Below are 18,522 nucleotides of genomic sequence, written 5' to 3'. Positions count from 1 at the left end.
ATATAAATATAAATTCAAAAAGGTTTTATGTTGAAAATCGGTTCCGGGCGTCAGAACCCTGTCACTTTCAAGCCGTTGTACATATCTCAGTTCCGTCTTTTCAACTTTTGGCATACTAAAGCACAGATTCCTAAAATGATACTTACATAATCAAAAACCTGAAATTTTAAGGATTCTGAATCTGTTTTCAAGTTTTGAAAATGTCAAAAATTACGTGAGATACAGGTGTTTGAACATTTTGCAAAAAAAAAAACAAAAAAAATTCCTGAACTTTAAAACCTCGTAACTCGGTCAGTTTCCAACATTTTCAAAATCAATTAAGTGATTCGAAATCCTCATTTCTTCAGCTTTCTAATCATATAAATTTCAATTTGAAAAATATTTAATAATCGTGGCTAAATTCAGTGCAAAACGGGCCACTTTTTTTTGTTGGAAACCCACCTAATTTCGAAGCCTCGTAACTCTGTCAAATTTCAACTTTTTCAAATTTTGAAAATAGATTCAGAATCTGCATAAGCGCAGCTTTTTTAATTATATAACTTTTTTCAAAAAATTTCAATTTTTCTTGGTGAAAACACCTCAATACCTCCTCCAGCAAGTAGTTCCCCACCTACCGTAACCGTTAAACACCTGACACCCGAAAATTTGGATTCTACGTCTAATTTCATATAAATATGAAAAAATTAATGAAATTTTACACCTGTTTCCATTTAGGCCATACACAACACCTCCCTCTTTTCCACCCTATTTTTTTCCTTCTGGATTTTTTTCTTTGATGGGAAATTGTATTTATTATTATACTATTATTCATCTGTTTTTCGTATCCTTATATATGGAAAAAAAGGAAAAAAATCTCATTTGTATTTCTTTTTTCTCACGATCACCTAGCAACTGGTCGGCGGGAGAAATAGGAAAATACGGGCGGCTCCTGACAAAAATTATTGGAGTCATCGATATTTTGGCAAATTTTGAGAGAAAGTGCGCTCCAGCGAAATAAAACTTAATTTTCGATAGAGCGCACTTGCACCGTCTTATTTCTCCTCATTTTTTTTGTGGATTTTTTGTTTCAATGTCCCCCCGCATTACCGTATCCCATATTTCCAGGAAATGGGAGATCAAATCGAGTTGGTCCGCAACGGTGGGAACTCCTCAGAGCAGAGACCACCTTTAAAGGCGCAGCTGAGCAGGCAGACGACGTTGGGAACTGGACATGGTGAGTTTTTATTAAAACTCTGTTTTTACAGAAAAAATCCGTTTAAAAATAGCAAATTTTTGACCCGATGCACCATATTTTGGTTACTTTTTTCAAAGCCGTGTAACTCTGTCAGTTTTCAACTTTTTTGAAATCTATTAAGTGATTCAAAATCCTCATTTCTTCAGCTTTCTAATCATATAAATTTAATTTGAAAAATATTTAATAATCATGACTAAATTTAGTCAAAAACTGGCAAGTCTTCTTGTGAAACCCGGAACCATTCCAATCTTTGTAACTCGCTCAATTTTCAACTTTTCTCAAATTTAAAGACGGATTTGAAATCCTTATTACTTCAGCTTTTTAACAGTATAGCAATTATAAAGAATATTTTTCGAATTAGTACCCAAAATTAGCCTCCAACATCGGGGATGAGTTTCTTCACCCTCCCCTTTCTCTCTCCTACGGTCTCTATCCCCTCCGCTTTCATATACGCCCTCCCCTCTCCACTCCGGCGTGCAGTCATGTCCGAGTGGTTAAGGAGATTGACTAGAAATCAATTGGGCTCTGCCCGCGTAGGTTCGAATCCTGCTGACTGCGGATTTCTTTTTTTTCTTTTTTTTTTTCTTCGGTTTTTGGTGTATTTGATCACTTAATGATCACTCAACAACCTAGATGAAAAGAAAATGAAAAGAGAAAAAATGTTGAATGACAATGTAAATATTTGACCACTCTGTCTAAGCAATCTTACTCTCTTCTTTTTTCTTTTTCATTCTGATTTTTTGATACTACTATGGGTGCCGATAAGGAGAAAGAAAAAATGATGATGGCTATGAAGAAAAGTGAGTTTTTTGTATTTCTTAAATTAAAAAAAGGAAAAGTGAAAATATGTAGAACGATAAATTTTTGGTCCTACATTTCGTTCAGAAATATTGAACTTTGACACCGAATTTGGGATCCCGTCACTAGCACAATTATTTCAAATTTATATTGATTATGTAGATCAAGTCTAGATCTCCATTTTTGTAGTTGACAACTTTTTTGTACGGGCGGTCCCTGGGGAGATACAGTACTCCAAAGTTGCTGACCCTCGTCGCAGACACTTCTAGTGGTCTCATGGTTCGGAGTCCCATACCTCCCCAGGGACCGCACGTACAAAAAAGTTGTCAACTACAAAAATGGAGATCTAGATTTGATCTACACAATGAATATAAATTTAAAATAATTACAATAATTAGGGAAGCAGTGACAGACTTTCAAAAGTTAGTTTTTTTTAAGTTTCAAATTTTCTGATTTTGGAAAAAGCGCTAATTCTCCCTGGTTAGGCACTAACAATTGGTTTTTAGGGGATTTTTATAGCAAAATGTTGTTTTTTTCATGCTGAAACTCCAAAATTTCAGTCTCAAATTAAAAAAAGGATAAAAACAATTGTACCTGCCTAACCAGTACCCAACTTTGGCCTTCTGCTTACCAGGAAAAAAGGTTCCAAAAATAATTTTTCATAATTTTTATTTTTATTTCTAGAAAGCTGAAATCATAAAGGTTTTGAATCTGTTTTCAAAATTTTGATAGGACCAAGTTGAGCCAAGTTACGAGGGTTTGAGTGTCAACGAAGCTTAGCAAGATTCAAACCACTGTGTCTCACGTCGATTTCAACATTTTTAAAATTTGAAAACATATTCAGAATCCTTGTAATTTTAGCTTCTTAGTCATATAACATTTGTAATGAAAAAGTTTTGGTAAGTAAATAAAATGGCGGCTTGCACAAGGTCTCCCAAGGCACTCTACCTAACTTCAACGTGTCATATCTCCCCAGGGACCGCCCGTAAAAAAAAGTTGTCAACTACAAAAATTGAGATCTAGATTTGATCTACAACATATCAAACATTCAAAATCGTAGTACAAAATGGGATGATGTGACGGAATCTCAAAATTTGAAAAAAAAGTCAAAAAAATTTTTTTTTGAAAAATTTGAATTTTTTAAAGGCGCATATCTCAAAAGTGGTCGGAGCAGTCAAAAAGTGGTCAACTACAAAAATGTAAATTTAGGTTTTATCTACACAATCAAGATATATTCGAGGTGTTAAAATGCTATAGAACGCGAGTGGCGGGCTGTCAAAGTTAACTCCTCTCTAGTCATGTGTTCCAATAAAAAAACCTATTAAACTAGCAGCTGTTCTTCACAAGATATGTCATCCCTTTCCCAATTTTTCAATTTCGAAAATTTCTCTCAATTTCCATTTTTATTTTGGAACGACTTATACGAAAAGGACCCTTTTCCAATTTTCTTCCCCCTCTCCCTCGGTTTTTCTAATTTCTCTGCGTCTCTCATGTTCACACACTCTCTCACTTTGAGTTTACCTCTATTTTCCGGAAGAAAAGAGAGTCAAAACATCTGGATGAAGACGAGAGATATGTGTTTTTGGGTTCTTACCCAATTTCTTTTTTTTCTTTTTTCCAAGGCTCACTTTTTTAAATGGAAAAACCTAAGGAACACTTTTAGTAACTTTTGACCCTGAATTTTGTGTACTTACCAAAAGTTTTAATATGAAAATGTTATATGACTGGAAAGCTGAAATTACAAGGATTCTGAATCTGTTTTCAAATTTTCAAATTTTTGAAATCGGCGTGAGATACAGTGGTTTGAAAGTCGTCGACACTCAAACCCTTGTAACTTGGCTCAAATTGATTTTAGCAAAATTTTGAAAGCAGATTCAGAATTCTTATGATTTCAGCTTTCTAGAAATATAAATAAACGTTATGAAAAATTATTTTTATAACTTTTTTTCCTGGTAAGCAGAAGGTCAAAGTTGGGTACTGGTTAGGCAGGTACAATTTATTTTATCTTTTTTTTTTAATTTGAGACTGAAATTCTGAGGTTTTAGCATGAAAAAAACAGCATTTTGCTGTGAAAATTCAGAAAAAATCCGCTAAAAATCAATTGTTAGTGCCTAACCAGTGAGAATTAGCGCTTTTTCAAAAATGAGAAAATTTGAAACTTTTTTGGAATGACTAACTTTTGAGAGGCCGTCACTGCTTCACTAATTACCGTAATTATCTCGAATTTATATTGGTTTTGTAGATCAAGCCTAGGTCTCCATTTTTGTAGTTGACAACTTTTTTGTGCGGGCGGTCCCCGGAGAGCTACAAACCACCCGACATCAGGAGGTACGAAATGGGGATCAACGGGTTGCCAGTTTTGGAGTACTGTATCTCTCTAGGCACCGCCCGTACAAAAAAGTTGTCAACTACAAAATTAGAGATCTAGGTTTGATCTACAAAAAAATATAAATTTGAGCCTAAAAATTCATAGATGAGACTGTTAGCGTGCTTTCAAAGTACCCTATTTTCCAAGATTTTTTTTCCCTTAGGTCCTCTTTTTCCCTTAGGTTCTGGACCACCTATTTCCATTTCCCTCCATTTCCTTCATGTCATCCATAATTCACAAACCCAAAAAATATATATACAGAGTCCAACGACTTTCATTTGACATTTACTGGAATTTTTTCATTTTTTGAGTTCCGGAAGTCCGACTGACTACATACATACATACTTCATGCCTTCTAGACACGCGACTAGAAAATACTTTTTTTTTGAAACTTTTGGTTTTTTTAATCGTATTTTACAAATATGTATAGGTTGTAATTTTCAGAAACTTGAAGTTCTGGCGCTGCTGAAAAAATGAGCGGTTCTGGTGAGAGAATGATGGGAAGAAGTAGGTTTACTGAATAAACAGGCCGAAATGGGTCGGCGTGTAACTCGGTTCATACTGAGTTTTATGAGCTGAAAAACAAGCCAAAATGTAAATTTCGGCGAGATCTGTATCTGTGACCGGCTCTATTCCACTTTGGATGTCCTTCAGAGATGTTGGGAAGTGAAAATTTTCTTATCCGGAAGTCGGAAGTTGGAAGTGATTTTTCTTATCAGGAAGTCGGAAGTCGGAAGTCGGAAGTCGGAAGTAGATTTTTTCGCAAACATATCCATGTTTCTGACATGAAATATATGTATTCATATATATTCAAAACGAGGGATAATCCCCTTTTCCAGCAGTCCCCCCCATCTCTGCTCTCATTAATCCTGAAAGCTCTTTCCTCCCCCCCCCCCCCCCCCTCCTCCTCCACACGAAATAGCATGAGAAAATGAGAGAATTAGAGAAACCAAGAAGATACATCTTCTTGTCATCACATGATTACTTTTGACATATTCTCTCTACGGAAAATAGAAAAAATTCCATTTTCTTCTTGTAAAAATGGTTCAAGGTGCCGGGCATGCGGCGCGTAGACCTACTCGTGAGTTTTTGAGCACGAATTCGTAAAAATTTTCGAAATGAAAATTACATGGTTAGAAAACTGAAATTCTGAGGATTCTAAATATGGTTTTAAATTTGATCTACAAGCAAACGCCACTGAGATACAAGGGTTTGAAAAAATTGGAGAATTTTGAAAATTTTTGAAAAATCTCCTACTTTCAAATCCCTGGATCTCACGTAATTTTTAAAATTTTCAAAATATGAAAACAGATTCAGAATCCTTAGAAGTTCAGCTTTTTAATGATATACTATTCATTTAAAAATTGTCTGGTAGATCAAATTGTGAGCATAGTTAAGCAGGGTGCCTTTTGCAGAAGTATAGATGATAGGCTTATGACCTTAGGACCCCCTAGATTTGAAAATTTTCAAAATATTTACAATATATTTATATGGATAGAAAGCTGAAATTCTGAGGATTCTGAATATGTTTTCAAATTTTCGAAAAATTTCATACTGGCCGAGATACACCGGTTTTAGAAGTACCTGCGTTTTGAAGGCAGATCATTTAATTTCGGATCGGATTTTGACATAGATAATAAAAACTTTTTGAATTGATATTTACATAATCAAAAAGCTGAAATTCTAAGGATTTCGAATATATCTTCAAATTTGATTTACAAGCAAACCCCACTGAGATACAAGGGTTTGAAAAAATCAGAGGATTTTGAAATATTTCCGAAGTTCAAACCGTAGTATCTCAACGGGTTTGAATGGTAGATCAAATCTGTAAACAGATTTGGAATCTTCAAAATTTCAGCTCTCTAAAGATATATAATTTGTTTTTTTAAAAACATTTGAGTAGATTTAATTTTGATCATAAAGTTGAAAAATAATTTAATTTCCAGAAATCACTCTTGGCACTGATCAGGATCCTTATAACAAGGAGGAGCTCGTCAACACTCTGAAGGTGAGTGAAATCTGGGGATTGGGACGTTTTGAAACCGGGGACACTTCAAAACCGGGACACTTTGAAACCGTGTTGTTTCAAAACGTCCCGGTTCTAAAACGGCCCTCAATTTGAAAAAAAGAGATAACTGAAACTTCTGAATCCGTAAAATTTCGCAAATTCAAAAAACAACGTCCCGGTTTTAAAACGGGTGCACAATATCGGAAAACTAGTCGTTTTGAAACCGGGACACTTTAAAACCAGGAAATTTCGAAACCAGGATGAGCGGTTTCAAAACATCCCGGTAGTTTTAGAACAGGAGAAAAATCCGGTTTTGAAACGGGTGGTTTACAAATGTATTAAAAACTGGAACGTTTTGAAACCAAGTTGAGATTTTTCCGATTTAAAACAGCCAGTTTGAAACTGTCCGGTTTCCAAATGTCCCAAAGTTCCGAAACCAGGCGATTTTGAAACCGCACATCGAAGGATCTTAGTTTTGAGGTTTCAAAATGTGTCGGGTTTTAAAGTGTCCTGGTTTTGAATCGGGGGTCGGTCAGTTTCAAAACGGTTTCAAAACGTCCCAAACCAACAATTCCGCCTTATTCTAGGGCCGTGAACTCGGACTGTTCGTCGTCTTCTACATCTGTGCCGTCATGTTCATCGTCATGACTTTCGAGTTCTTCAAACCAATCTTCTTCACCAATAATTACCCCAATTAACACCAACCCAATTAACAATCAATTAAACGGGTACTCATTTTATTATTAACCTTATTACATTGATTTCAATAGAATTATAATGTGTATTTGTCCAAAAATTGCATAACTGTCTCGAAATTCTTCTCCTTATCCATTTTACGGATCATTCCAGCCGGGTTACGGTCATGGACCTGGAAAATAGGATTGGGACGTTTCGAAACTTTTTGGGGACGCTTCAAAACCGTCTAATGCTCTAACCCACCACATATGCAATATTATCATCGTCGAAAAACAGTTCACCCGTCGACCGAACCCTGTCTAAGACACGCGGCCAGATTGGTCTGAAATTTGGGAGGGACGTTTCGCAACTGGTTTCAAAACGTCCCTAACTCACTTCCCCGCCACATATCCTATCGGCTTCATGTAGTCACCCTGCCGAATACGAGAGTCGAACGTGTTACGGGTTTCTGGAAAAAAAAACATTTTTTTTCAAAAATGATTTTTTTTTGAAAATGTTCAAATTTTAAGATTCCGTTACACCATCCCATTTTATTGTACAATTCTGAATTTTGGATAAATTGTAGACCAAGTCTAATTCTTTACTTTTGTAGTTGACCATTTTTCGCTTGCTCCGCCCAGTTTGGAGATGCGAGTTTAAAAACTCACAATTTTCGAAAAAAAAATTGTTTTGAAAATTTTTAAATTTCAAGATTCCGTGATACCATCCCATTTTATTCTACCATTCTGAATGTTCGCTACGTTGTAGATCAAGCCTTGATCTCCATTTTTGTAGTTGACCACTTTTTTGTACGGGCGCCACCTAGGAAGATACAGTACTCCGAACCATCAGAGGTGCCATTTGATGGTTCGGAGTACTGTATCTCCCGAGGCGCTGCCCGTACAAAAAAGTGGTCAACTACAAAATTGGAGATCTAGATTTGATCTACAACGTATCAAAAGTTCAGAAATTTAGAAGAAAATTGGATGGTGTGACGGAATCTTGAAATTTAAAAATTTTCAAAAAAATTTTTTTTTTGAAAAATTTTTATTTTTAGAGGCGCATTTCTCAAATGTGGGCGGAGCTGTCAAAAAATGGTCAACTACAAAAATGAAGATCTAGTTTTAATCTACAACAAACCAGAAATTCAGAATTGCAGAATAAAATCAAATGGCGTAACGGGATCTTAAAATTTTCAAAAAAAAAACTTTTTTAATTTCAAAAAAAATTTGAACTTTTTAAAGGCGTATATCTCAAAAGTGGGCGGAGCTATCAAAAAATGGTCAACTACAAAAATGAAGATCTAGTTTTGATCTACACAATGAATATAAGTTTAACATAACAGAACATTCACCTTGCGCATACTTCAAGTGGTCCAGTAGGTCCTGTCTAGTTAGGGAATGGGTTACTGTAACCAGTAGCAAAGTCAAAATTATTGAAGAAATCGATAATCGTTGCATATTTTTAGTGGAAGGACTGGGAATGATGTTAGTCGAGAACAGAAGAAGATTCTCGATTTCTATCTTCCTGGCGAGGAGGGGGGGGGGGGGCACTGATAAGAAAACTGGCTATGGATAGCCATCGGGGTCTCGGAGATATGTATTTTATGAAAATAATAGAAAGTGAACGATTTGAACTTAAAAATTTTAGGATACAAGGGAGTCAGACATGAAGCAAGTGCGCTCTACTGAGACGCTATATTGATACTGAGAAAAGTTGAGAGCGAAGTTCTTTTCTTCACTAATTAACTAATATATTCAAGTTTATATGCATTTTGTAGATCAAGTATAGACCTTCATTTTTGTAGTTAACGACTTTTTGAAAAAGGAAGAATTCGAGTATCGACTGAGAGAATTCATCCGTTTTCCTTCGACTTTCAGTATTCTTCATCTTCTCTGTCTTCCAATTTCGACGGATCCACTTTCAGCCGTTTAATCTCTTAAGCATTGTCGCTTTACACTTATCAATTCTCCATCTCCACTCTGAAATAATTTCTCATTTCATTTTCAGCTATATCCACCTCACCTGTAGTTATTAATAACCGCCAGTGATTTGATCGTCAGTGGTTTGTTTTTGCTCCTCGTGTCGTTGGAACCACGTCAAATATTTAGTGTGGAAGCGCCAAGATAGTTTCTTGAGGGCTTTTGCAGCAAGAAGCTGAGCTCGAGTGCCATTTAATTGAAAATAAAGAACAATGTATCGGAACAAAACGAAGATAATATTCAAGGTTATCGGATGTATTTGGAGCCGTCTGAAACGTTAGAAATTTAAACAACTTTCATGACAAACAGTACTCACTTGTCCATACCAGCTTGACATCTTTGACGAATAGATTCTCGGTTTCTCACTGTCCAAAGGAAAAGTTGCTTTCGCGAAAGCCAGCTCCAACGCAGCCATCTGTCCGTCGAATTCTTGTGTCATCGATGTGCGTCCGAGAGGTGATGCCTCCAGCCAAGCATGAATTCTCCAATTGAGCCATTAAACGAGTCACGTGCACTTCCATTATGGCTTCGTTCGTGCTTCGAAACTCTTTTCCGCCTTAAATAATCATTTTTAGACACACCTCCCGGAAAATGAAACAAATATGTTTCATATTGAAAACCTTTCGCTAAAAACGGACAAACCAATGCTTTACTACTTAAAATTTGGCTTATTACCAAACTAGATAATGCGTGCGCTGTTATTGCTAAAAACGCGTGTCCGGGTTGTAATAATTTCCGTGCGTCTCATTGGCCGCCTCCGCCCCTTTTTGTGGACTAACTTTTCAAAACGCACCGTGTTCATCTGATTGAATTCCTCCAGTTTCCAGTTGCCTTCATCAGCATTCCTTCTGCTTTGTCTTCGTTGTCTTCCTATACTTCTGTCCTCTAATTCGCTCATAATCGTAATCACCGGATCATTCCGCGTGGATGTAATCATCGCGAATTGTGCGTGCAGAACTTACTCCAAAACGCATGGAACAGTAGACAAGCCACTGATCCGGAGATGTCTGATTAACACGCGTGCGAAGACCTCGCGTAAGAGGATCTTCGACTTTGCGAACGGGTTTCGCATATCTTCTGTGCGTGCAGAACTTACTCCAAAACGCATGGAACAGTAGACAAGCCACTGATCCGGAGATGTCTGATTAACACGCGTGCGAAGACCTCGCGTAAGAGGATCTTCGACTTTGCGAACGGGTTTCGCATATCTTCTGTGCGTGCAGAACTTACTCCAAAACGCATGGAACAGTAGACAAGCCACTGATCCGGAGATGTCTGATTAACACGCGTGCGAAGACCTCGCGTAAGAGGATCTTCGACTTTGCGAACGGGTTTCGTATATCTTCTGTGCGTGCAGAACTTACTCCAAAACGCATGGAACAGTAGACAAGCCACTGATCCGGAGATGTCTGATTAACACGCGCGCGAAGACCTCGCGTAAGAGGATCTTCGACTTTGCGAACGGGTTTCGCATATCTTCTGTGCGTGCAGAACTTACTCCGAAACGCATGGAACAGTAGACTAGCCACTGATCCGGAGATGTCTGATTAACACGCGTGCGAAGACCTCGCGTAAGAGGATCTTCGACTTTGCGAACGGGGTTCGCATATCTTCTTTGCGTGCAGAACTTACTCCAAAACGCATGGAACAGTAGACAAGCCACTGATCCGGAGATGTCTGATTAACACGCGTGCGAAGACCTCGCGTAAGAGGATCTTCGACTTTGCGAACGGGGTTCGCATATCTTCTGTGCGTGCAGAACTTACTTCAAAACGCATGGAACAGTAGACAAGCCACTGATCCGGAGATGTCTGATTAACACGCGCGCGAAGACCTCGCGTAAGAGGATCTTCGACTTTGCGAACGGGGTTCGCATATCTTCTGTGCGTGCAGAACTTACTCCAAAACGCATGGAACAGTAGACTAGCCACTGATCCGGAGATGTCTGATTAACACGCGTGCGAAGACCTCCCGTAAGAGGATCTTCGACTTTGCGAACGGGGTTCGCATATCTTCTGTGCGTGCAGAACTTACTCCAAAACGCATGGAACAGTAGACTAGCCACTGATCCGGAGATGTCTGATTAACACGCGTGCGAAGACCTCGCGTAAGAGGATCTTCGACTTGAAAAAAGCTAGAGTGCTTGTTGAATACACTCATCGTGGCCTTTTTCTTCAAGTTTCCGAGAACTATTTTTCGTCGGTTCTGAAAATGAGAATATTGAAAGAGATTTTAGAAAGAAACAAGAAAGATTATAAGAAAAGACGCGAGGAAATTACAAGGGAACCCCAAGACCATGCAAATGCTTTTTTGGCTGAAACTTTCAGGATAGGTTAAGAATGGTCTGAAAAGACGTTCCTGAGATTTTTGAAATCCGCCCGACACTCTCAGCCGAGTTATGAGCTCTCAAAGTTTGGCTCAGATTTAACACAGGAAACCTCATTTTCTCGCTCGGAGAAAGTTCCCAAAATGTCACTTCCCTCCCTTTGCCACGTTTTCGTCTGGCCGAGTGGCCGAGGGGATGTGCGCTGGGGTGGTAATCAAAGTGTTGGGGGTTCGTTTCCCCTTTTGGTTTGAATTTTTTTGTTTTTCTTGATAACACTTTTACCACCGTTTTCGACATTTTTTTGAGTTCTTTTCTTTGTTTTCTAGGTCAAAATATCACAAAAATTCAAATTTCAAAGTTTCAAAATGTTTTATTTTTTCATAAAATCTTCATCTTGCGGCCAGATAGATAGCCAAATTTGAGTTTTTGGTGAAAAAATGAAATTTTTTGAAACTTCGAAATATGAGTTTTTGTGATATTTTGACCTAGAAAACAAAGAAAAGAACTCAAAAAAATGTCGAAAACGGTGGTAAAAGTGTTATCAAGAAAAACAAAAAAATTCAAACCAAAAGGGGAAACGAACCCCCAACACTTTGATTACCACCCCAGCGCACATCCCCTCGGCCACTCGGCCAGACGAAAACGTGGCAAAGGGAGGGAAGTGACATTTTGGGAACTTTCTCCGAGCGAGAAAATGAGGTTTCCTGTGTTAAATCTGAGCCAAACTTTGAGAGCTCATAACTCGGCTGAGAGCGTCGGGCGGATTTCAAAAATCTCAGGAACGTCTTTTCAGACCATTCTTAACCTATCCTGAAAGTTTCAGCCAAAAAAGCATTTGCATGGTCTTGGGGTTCCCTTGTTAGTGAAACGGATTTCAGCGAAAAAAAACATTTCATAGAAAATAAATAAAGTTTCGGATGAGCAAGCAGGAAAATAGAGTTGAAACTGGTGTTTGGCAGAACATACGAGCAAAGTACAATATTACAGCAAGCGAGAAAAAAACTTTGACAAAAAGAACTAGAAACGGCAGAAAACGGAAGAAAGCTGTTGCCAAAAAAACAACAGAACTTCAACGATTTAAAGCAGAAAACTAAAGTTTTCGATTACAATGAGGATAAATCTACAAGAACTTTGAATTTCAAAACTTTAGAGCTGAGAAAATGAGATAAACAAAAGGCATTCGGACGAAAACTCAAAAATTCGTGACTGCGAGAATGATCCCTGGGATAAAAAACTGGGAAAACTTTGCAGTAACGAATCCATAGCATCACGACTACCAGACGCGGCCACGCGCCCACTAATCAAACGTGAATCGCGAGTCACACGAATCATCCGTTTACGAGTAATAGGAAAATTACTCACAGCTCGCAAAAATGGAACTTGTAATATGCATAATCGCGAAACTATACGCTAATCTATTCCGCTCATTTGAGGAAGTCTTCCACCAACTCTTCCGCTCATCTCTGATGACGAATGGCTCACAAGGGAACCTTTTTCATACACCGGTTGAGAATTGGCTGAAACTTCGCACATATATACTTTCTAACCTGCTCTATCACATGCCGTTCTCAAAAACTGCGCAATACGGCTCGTTGGCGAGAAAACTGGGTCTGAAAATGCCTGAAAATCTCCGTGTCAAATTAAACGCGTGACGCCCCTTTCCTTTTCTCTATAGAAAATATGAGCATCGGTGGTCCAGTGGTAGTGAGGGGGTGTCTTGGTCGGAAGGGTGTGTGTTCGATTCTCGGCCACGTTATAGTTTTTTTTACATTTTTGTTATGATTTTTCAAAGTGCTCTTATTGGGTCTGTATAGCCTTTTTCCGAGATTTGAAAAGTGTAGCAGACCCAATAAGAGCACTTTGAAAAATCATAACAAAAATGTAAAAAAAAACTATAACGTGGCCGAGAATCAAACCCACACCTTTCCGACCACGACACCCCCTCACTACCACTGGACCACCGATGTTCATATTTTCTATAGAGAAAAGGAAAATTAAGAAAGGGGCGTCACGCGTTTAATTTGACACGGATATTTCCAGGCTTTTTCAGACCCAATTTTCTCGACAACGAGCCGTATTGCGCAGTTTTTGAGAACGGCATGTGATAGAGCAGGTTCGAAAGTATATGTGTGCAAAGTTTCAGCCAATTCTCAACCGGTGTATGAAAAAGGTTCCCTTGTCAGATTCCTTCAACTGCAGCTTTGCCAAAGGAACAAAATGAGATAAGCTCGATAAAAAATTTTCTCGTGATATTTCTCGAAAAACTCCTATACCACACACTGATAGGAAGGAACGGAGATTAGTGAAAAAAGAGACAACAATTTTTGATTCACTTTCAAACATTTTTCAGTTTACACTTTCAAAAGTGATGGACACTTCTGACAATGAACGATTTAAAAGCAACGGAGAAGCAGCGAAAAGTAATAAGCATTATTTTAAAGCTCTTTAACTAAACTCGGCAAACCCTGAATTAAAAACGATCGGCGAAACGTTAAAAACAAAGAAGAGTCTTGATTGGAAGGATAGAATATCACAAAAAAAATTATCGAACAAAATGCAAAAAACAGTTTGAGTTTGAGAGATAACCAGTACTATCGAAAAAATAAAGTTTTGAAAAGGATTTTCAAAAAAAAAATCGCGCGCTGAAACGCGCAAGCGCATAAAGTTTTGGGCGGAGCTTAAACTGCAAGCTTAATTAAGCGGCGCGGTTCTAATTCCAGTTGTTTTTTCCAAATTAAGAACCGCGCCGCTTGCAGTTTAAGCTCCGCCCAAAACTTTATGCGCTTGCTCGTTTCAGCGCGCAAATTTTTTTTTGAAAATCCTTGTCGAAACTTTATTTTTTCGACAGTATACACCTCAACGAAAACTCAAAATATCAAAATTTCGAAGTTCTGCATTTTTAAGTGATCGGCATCTCAGAAAACGAACATTATGATCATGAAAAGCAACAGAGAAGCAGTGGTCAGTAATTAATATTTAGAAGGTATATATTCTCTGATTAAAATCAGCGAAACCTGTGTAAAAAACGGTCGGTGACGCGTAAAAATGAGATAAACACGATCGGAAGGAACGAAAATTAACAAAATAGTAAGCAAAATGCACAAAAAGCGTCGAAATTGAGCAATTTTCAGAAAATTTCAGCGAACACTATCAAAAAATATAAAAATTTTGAAGGCCCGCATTTTTGCGTGACGGTGTTTACGACCGTGTCGTCACAATGTCTCATATCCTACGACAACTTCTCATTATTTTCTGTTTCTACTCTAAAAGTGATAAACATCTTAGATAATGAGTATTATGATTATAAAAACCAACGAAGAATCTGCGAAAAAGTAATAATCAATATTTTGAAGCTCTCTAAATAACTAAACTCGACAAAGACTGAATTAAAAACGACCGGCGAAAATTCACAAATCAGTGAAAAAAAGCAGAATAAGCGTAAAATTTGAGCAGTTAAATTTCAATAAAAACTCAAAAAAAATGCCAAAATTCTTTTTAGCTAGTTTTCAGTTATAAAAAATGATCGATACTTCTGACAACGAGTATGATAATCATTAAAACAACGAAGAAGCAGCGAGAAAGAAGTAATCAATACATGACTATCAATAAAAACAACGGAGACGCGGCGGACAAAAATCAATAAATTTCAAAATATTCTCTGATTAAAACCAGCAAAAACAATGAAAAAACGGCCGGCGAAACGTTAAAAATGAGTAAATCTCGTACGAGAGGAGTGAAAATCGAAAAATTAGTGGAAAAAATGCACAAAAAGCGTCGAAATTGAGCAATTTTCAGAAAAATTCAGCGAAAACTTTCAAAAATCATCAAAATTTTGAAAGTCCGCATTTTTGCGTGACGGTGTTCACGCCCGTGACGTCACAATCAGGGCTGTGCGAAAAAATTTTCGGACGAAAAATTTTTTCGGTGGTTTCCGAAAAATTTTTCGTTCTAAACTTTTCGAAAAAGTTTTTCGGACGAAAAATTTTCGGATAATTTTCGAAAAAAACCGTTCGAAAAATTTTGGAAATTTCTCCTAAAATTTCAAATATAAGTTACAAAAATAGTGATTTTTCGATTTTTCCTGAAATTCTGTACTCGAAAACAGGTTTCTATCAGTCTTTCTTCGAAATACTTACAGTTTTCACACAAATTCAAGATTTTTGGCCCGAAAAACACATTTTTCAGACAGTTTTCTGGAAACTTTTTTTTTCGAATTTTCCGGTTTTTTCGGTCAAAATCTTTCGAAAAAAAAAGTTTTTCGATTTTTTTCGGTCCGAAGTTTTCGAAAAAAATAAGTTTTTCGGTTTTTTCGGTACTGTCGAAAAAATAAAGTTTCGACAAGGATTTCAAAAAAAAATTTCGCGGGCTGGAACAAGCAAGCGCATAAAGTTCTGGGCGGAGCTTAAATCTGCAAGCGGCGCGGTTCTTAAGTTTGAAAAAAACAACTGAAATTAGAAATGCGGCGATTGCAGTTTAAGCTCCGCCCAGAACTTTATGCGCTTGCGTGTTCCAGCCCGCGAAATTTTTTTTTGAAATCCTTGTCGAAACTTTATTTTTTCGACAGTATATTGTCGCAACAAAAAAGTTCCGACATTTTTTCCCCCTCGGTGTTTGCGGACTCAAGCCAAAATTTGATAATTTTGGCTTGAGTCCGCAAACACCGACGAGGAAAAAATGTCGGAACTTTTTTATTTCGATAATACACCTCAACGAAAACTCAAAATATCAAAATTTCGAAGTTCTGCATTTTTAAGTGATCGGCATCTCAGAAAACGAACATTATGATCATGAAAAGCAACAGAGAAGCAGTGGTCAGTAATTAATATTTAGAAGGAGCGAGAAGAAAACGTAAGAATATCGAAGCAAAGCACAATTATTATTCATTTTTTCGCAATAAAAACCCGAAAAATCGTTGAAAATCGATAAAATTGATGATAATATTGCTTGAAAATAGGAGAAAAATATTTGATTTAAATTTTCCCGCACAAAACTACTGTCGCACTCGTTTCGGCTGTGTCCATTTTCGTGGCGAAATATCGGGGTCGCGGAGTTGTCGTATCCTAGGCCAGGACTGTCAGCCTCTCAGATTGGGATAATACCAAGATTTCGAAAAAAAAGTTTTTCGAAAATTTTTCGGAAACTTTTTTTCGCACAGCCCTGGTCACAATGTCTCATATCCGACGACAACTTCTCATTATTTTCTGTTTCTACTGTAAAAGTGATAAATATCTCACAAGGGAAGTTCATGAAGAGGCGGGTTGAACTTTTTCTAAAAATTTTACCCCTGGTACTTTCGACTCTGCTGATTCCAAAACTACAAAAAAAATCAGCGAAATGCTCACGTGGACCGAGTTATGAGCCGTCAAACTTTTTGGTTTTTTTCCTATGGTTAAGAATTTCCCGTGAACTTTTCACATACCGAAGAGTGTACGGAAACATATCCTCTACATTTTCATCGGTGGTTTGGTAAAGTGGTAGAAGGTTCGGCTAGTGGGTGGGAGGTTGTGAGTTCGGTTCTAGTCTATGCCAACGTTTTTTGGTTTTTTTTCTATATTTTGGTTTTTTTTTTCAAGTCATAATATCTAGTTCCAGTCAACTTTTTTTGAATATTTTCAACATTTTTTACTTGTTTTAGTATGTTTTCAAACGTTTTTTAACAAAAATATCACATTTTATTTTTGAAGACATAATCACAATTCTGCCATCAGAAGATAGTGAGAATTTTTTCCAACATTTATTCTGGCTCAAACACATATGTGTTGCTCAATTATCATCTCTTGAAAGCAGATATTTGTGGAACAGAACGGGCACTGAATCATTGAAAGCCTTTTGCATCCTGGTGATTCGCATTTTCCGTAGACTTTGCGATTGAAACAAAAGTCTGTTGGTTTATCAGCTCGAGGTGGACAACTATCAACATATCCACCAGCATACCACGCATATAAGCGCCACTCTTGAAATATAGGAGAACCCAACATCCAATAGTTTGGCTCAGCATCTGGAAATGAAATTATGAGTCGGAGTTCCACATTATCTGTTTACCAGTATGATGCTGTTTCGTTGATGGGGAAGAAACTCCGGGTGATTTCGTTGAGCATACTCCGTTAAGTTCTTCATGAACTTCTTGAAAGTTCGGAAGATCCCAATATCCAGAGGTTGGATTTGTCCAGTGGCACCAGGAGGAATAATTATGAGTTTGATCTTCTTCTGTGGGGGTCGGACAGAGTCGATGATGTCATTTCTCCTCCAACATGGCCAAGAGTCACCCATACAAAGAATATCATCCTCCACATCATCGGCAAATACTACACTGTCAAAAAAGTCAGCCATCAGGTCCTTTCCCATAATATGACCCTTTGCCGCTCTCAATACCAAATTGTCGGTGTCCACTGGTGGATTGTTTCTCGGAAACTCCCCAGTGGGTTCAGCAAAGACTACGTACAGCTTAGGATGTAGCAGTCCATCCAGTCGAATCATTGGCAACACGGTATAGCTATGCGAAATCCCAGTAGCTGAGCTGGTTACCACTTCGACTGTCTGGACGCCTGTAAAAACTGAAGTAATGGAATCGACTTGAAAGATTAGTACCAGTGTTTGTCAGGGTCCTTTTGGTGTAGAGTTCCTTTTGGAAACCGCTTTGGTCCATATTGTAGACGCGAAGTGGGTCGTACTTTTGGAATTCTTCACGGGCGTGCTTCACGAATGCATTCATTTTTTCTTGTCACGAGAGGTCAAAGTCAAAAAACGAAAAAAAAAATATATATTTAGGAAAAATGTTGGAAAAAATTCTCACTATCTTCTGATGGCAGAATTGTGATTATGTCTTCAAAAATAAAATGTGATATTTTTGTTAAAAAACGTTTGAAAACATACTAAAACAAGTAAAAAATGTTGAAAATATTCAAAAAAAGTTGACTGGAACTAGATATTATGACTTGAAAAAAAAAACCAAAATATAGAAAAAAAACCAAAAAACGTTGGCATAGACTAGAACCGAACTCACAACCTCCCACCCACTAGCCGAACCTTCTACCACTTTACCAAACCACCGATGAAAATGTAGAGGATATGTTTCCGTACACTCTTCGGTATGTGAAAAGTTCACGGGAAATTCTTAACCATAGGAAAAAA

General features: G+C 37.5%; 2 protein-coding genes across 2 annotated transcripts; one reads left to right on the top strand and one right to left on the bottom strand.

The window, feature by feature from the left end:
- Positions 1-1,107: 1,107 nt before the first annotated feature.
- On the top strand, positions 1,108-7,106 carry GCK72_004034 (uncharacterized protein; the record flags this gene model as incomplete). Its single annotated transcript, XM_003098353.2, has 3 exons — positions 1,108-1,213; positions 6,347-6,408; positions 6,996-7,106. The coding sequence occupies 3 exons, from the start codon at positions 1,108-1,110 to the stop codon at positions 7,104-7,106; spliced, it is 279 nt and encodes a 92-aa protein (XP_003098401.1).
- Positions 7,107-7,180: 74 nt separating this feature from the next.
- On the bottom strand, positions 7,181-9,504 carry GCK72_004033 (uncharacterized protein; the record flags this gene model as incomplete). Its single annotated transcript, XM_053724415.1, has 5 exons — positions 7,181-7,276; positions 7,348-7,426; positions 7,480-7,552; positions 9,126-9,240; positions 9,382-9,504. The coding sequence occupies 5 exons, from the start codon at positions 9,502-9,504 to the stop codon at positions 7,181-7,183; spliced, it is 486 nt and encodes a 161-aa protein (XP_053588609.1).
- Between the last annotated feature and the right edge of the window lie 9,018 nt (positions 9,505-18,522).

Source organism: Caenorhabditis remanei, chromosome II (genome assembly GCF_010183535.1).
Source record: "Caenorhabditis remanei strain PX506 chromosome II, whole genome shotgun sequence".
NCBI classification, from domain to species: domain Eukaryota; kingdom Metazoa; phylum Nematoda; class Chromadorea; order Rhabditida; family Rhabditidae; genus Caenorhabditis; species Caenorhabditis remanei.
Note: the sequence above shows the minus strand (reverse complement) of the source record. Positions and strands in the feature narration are given on the sequence as shown.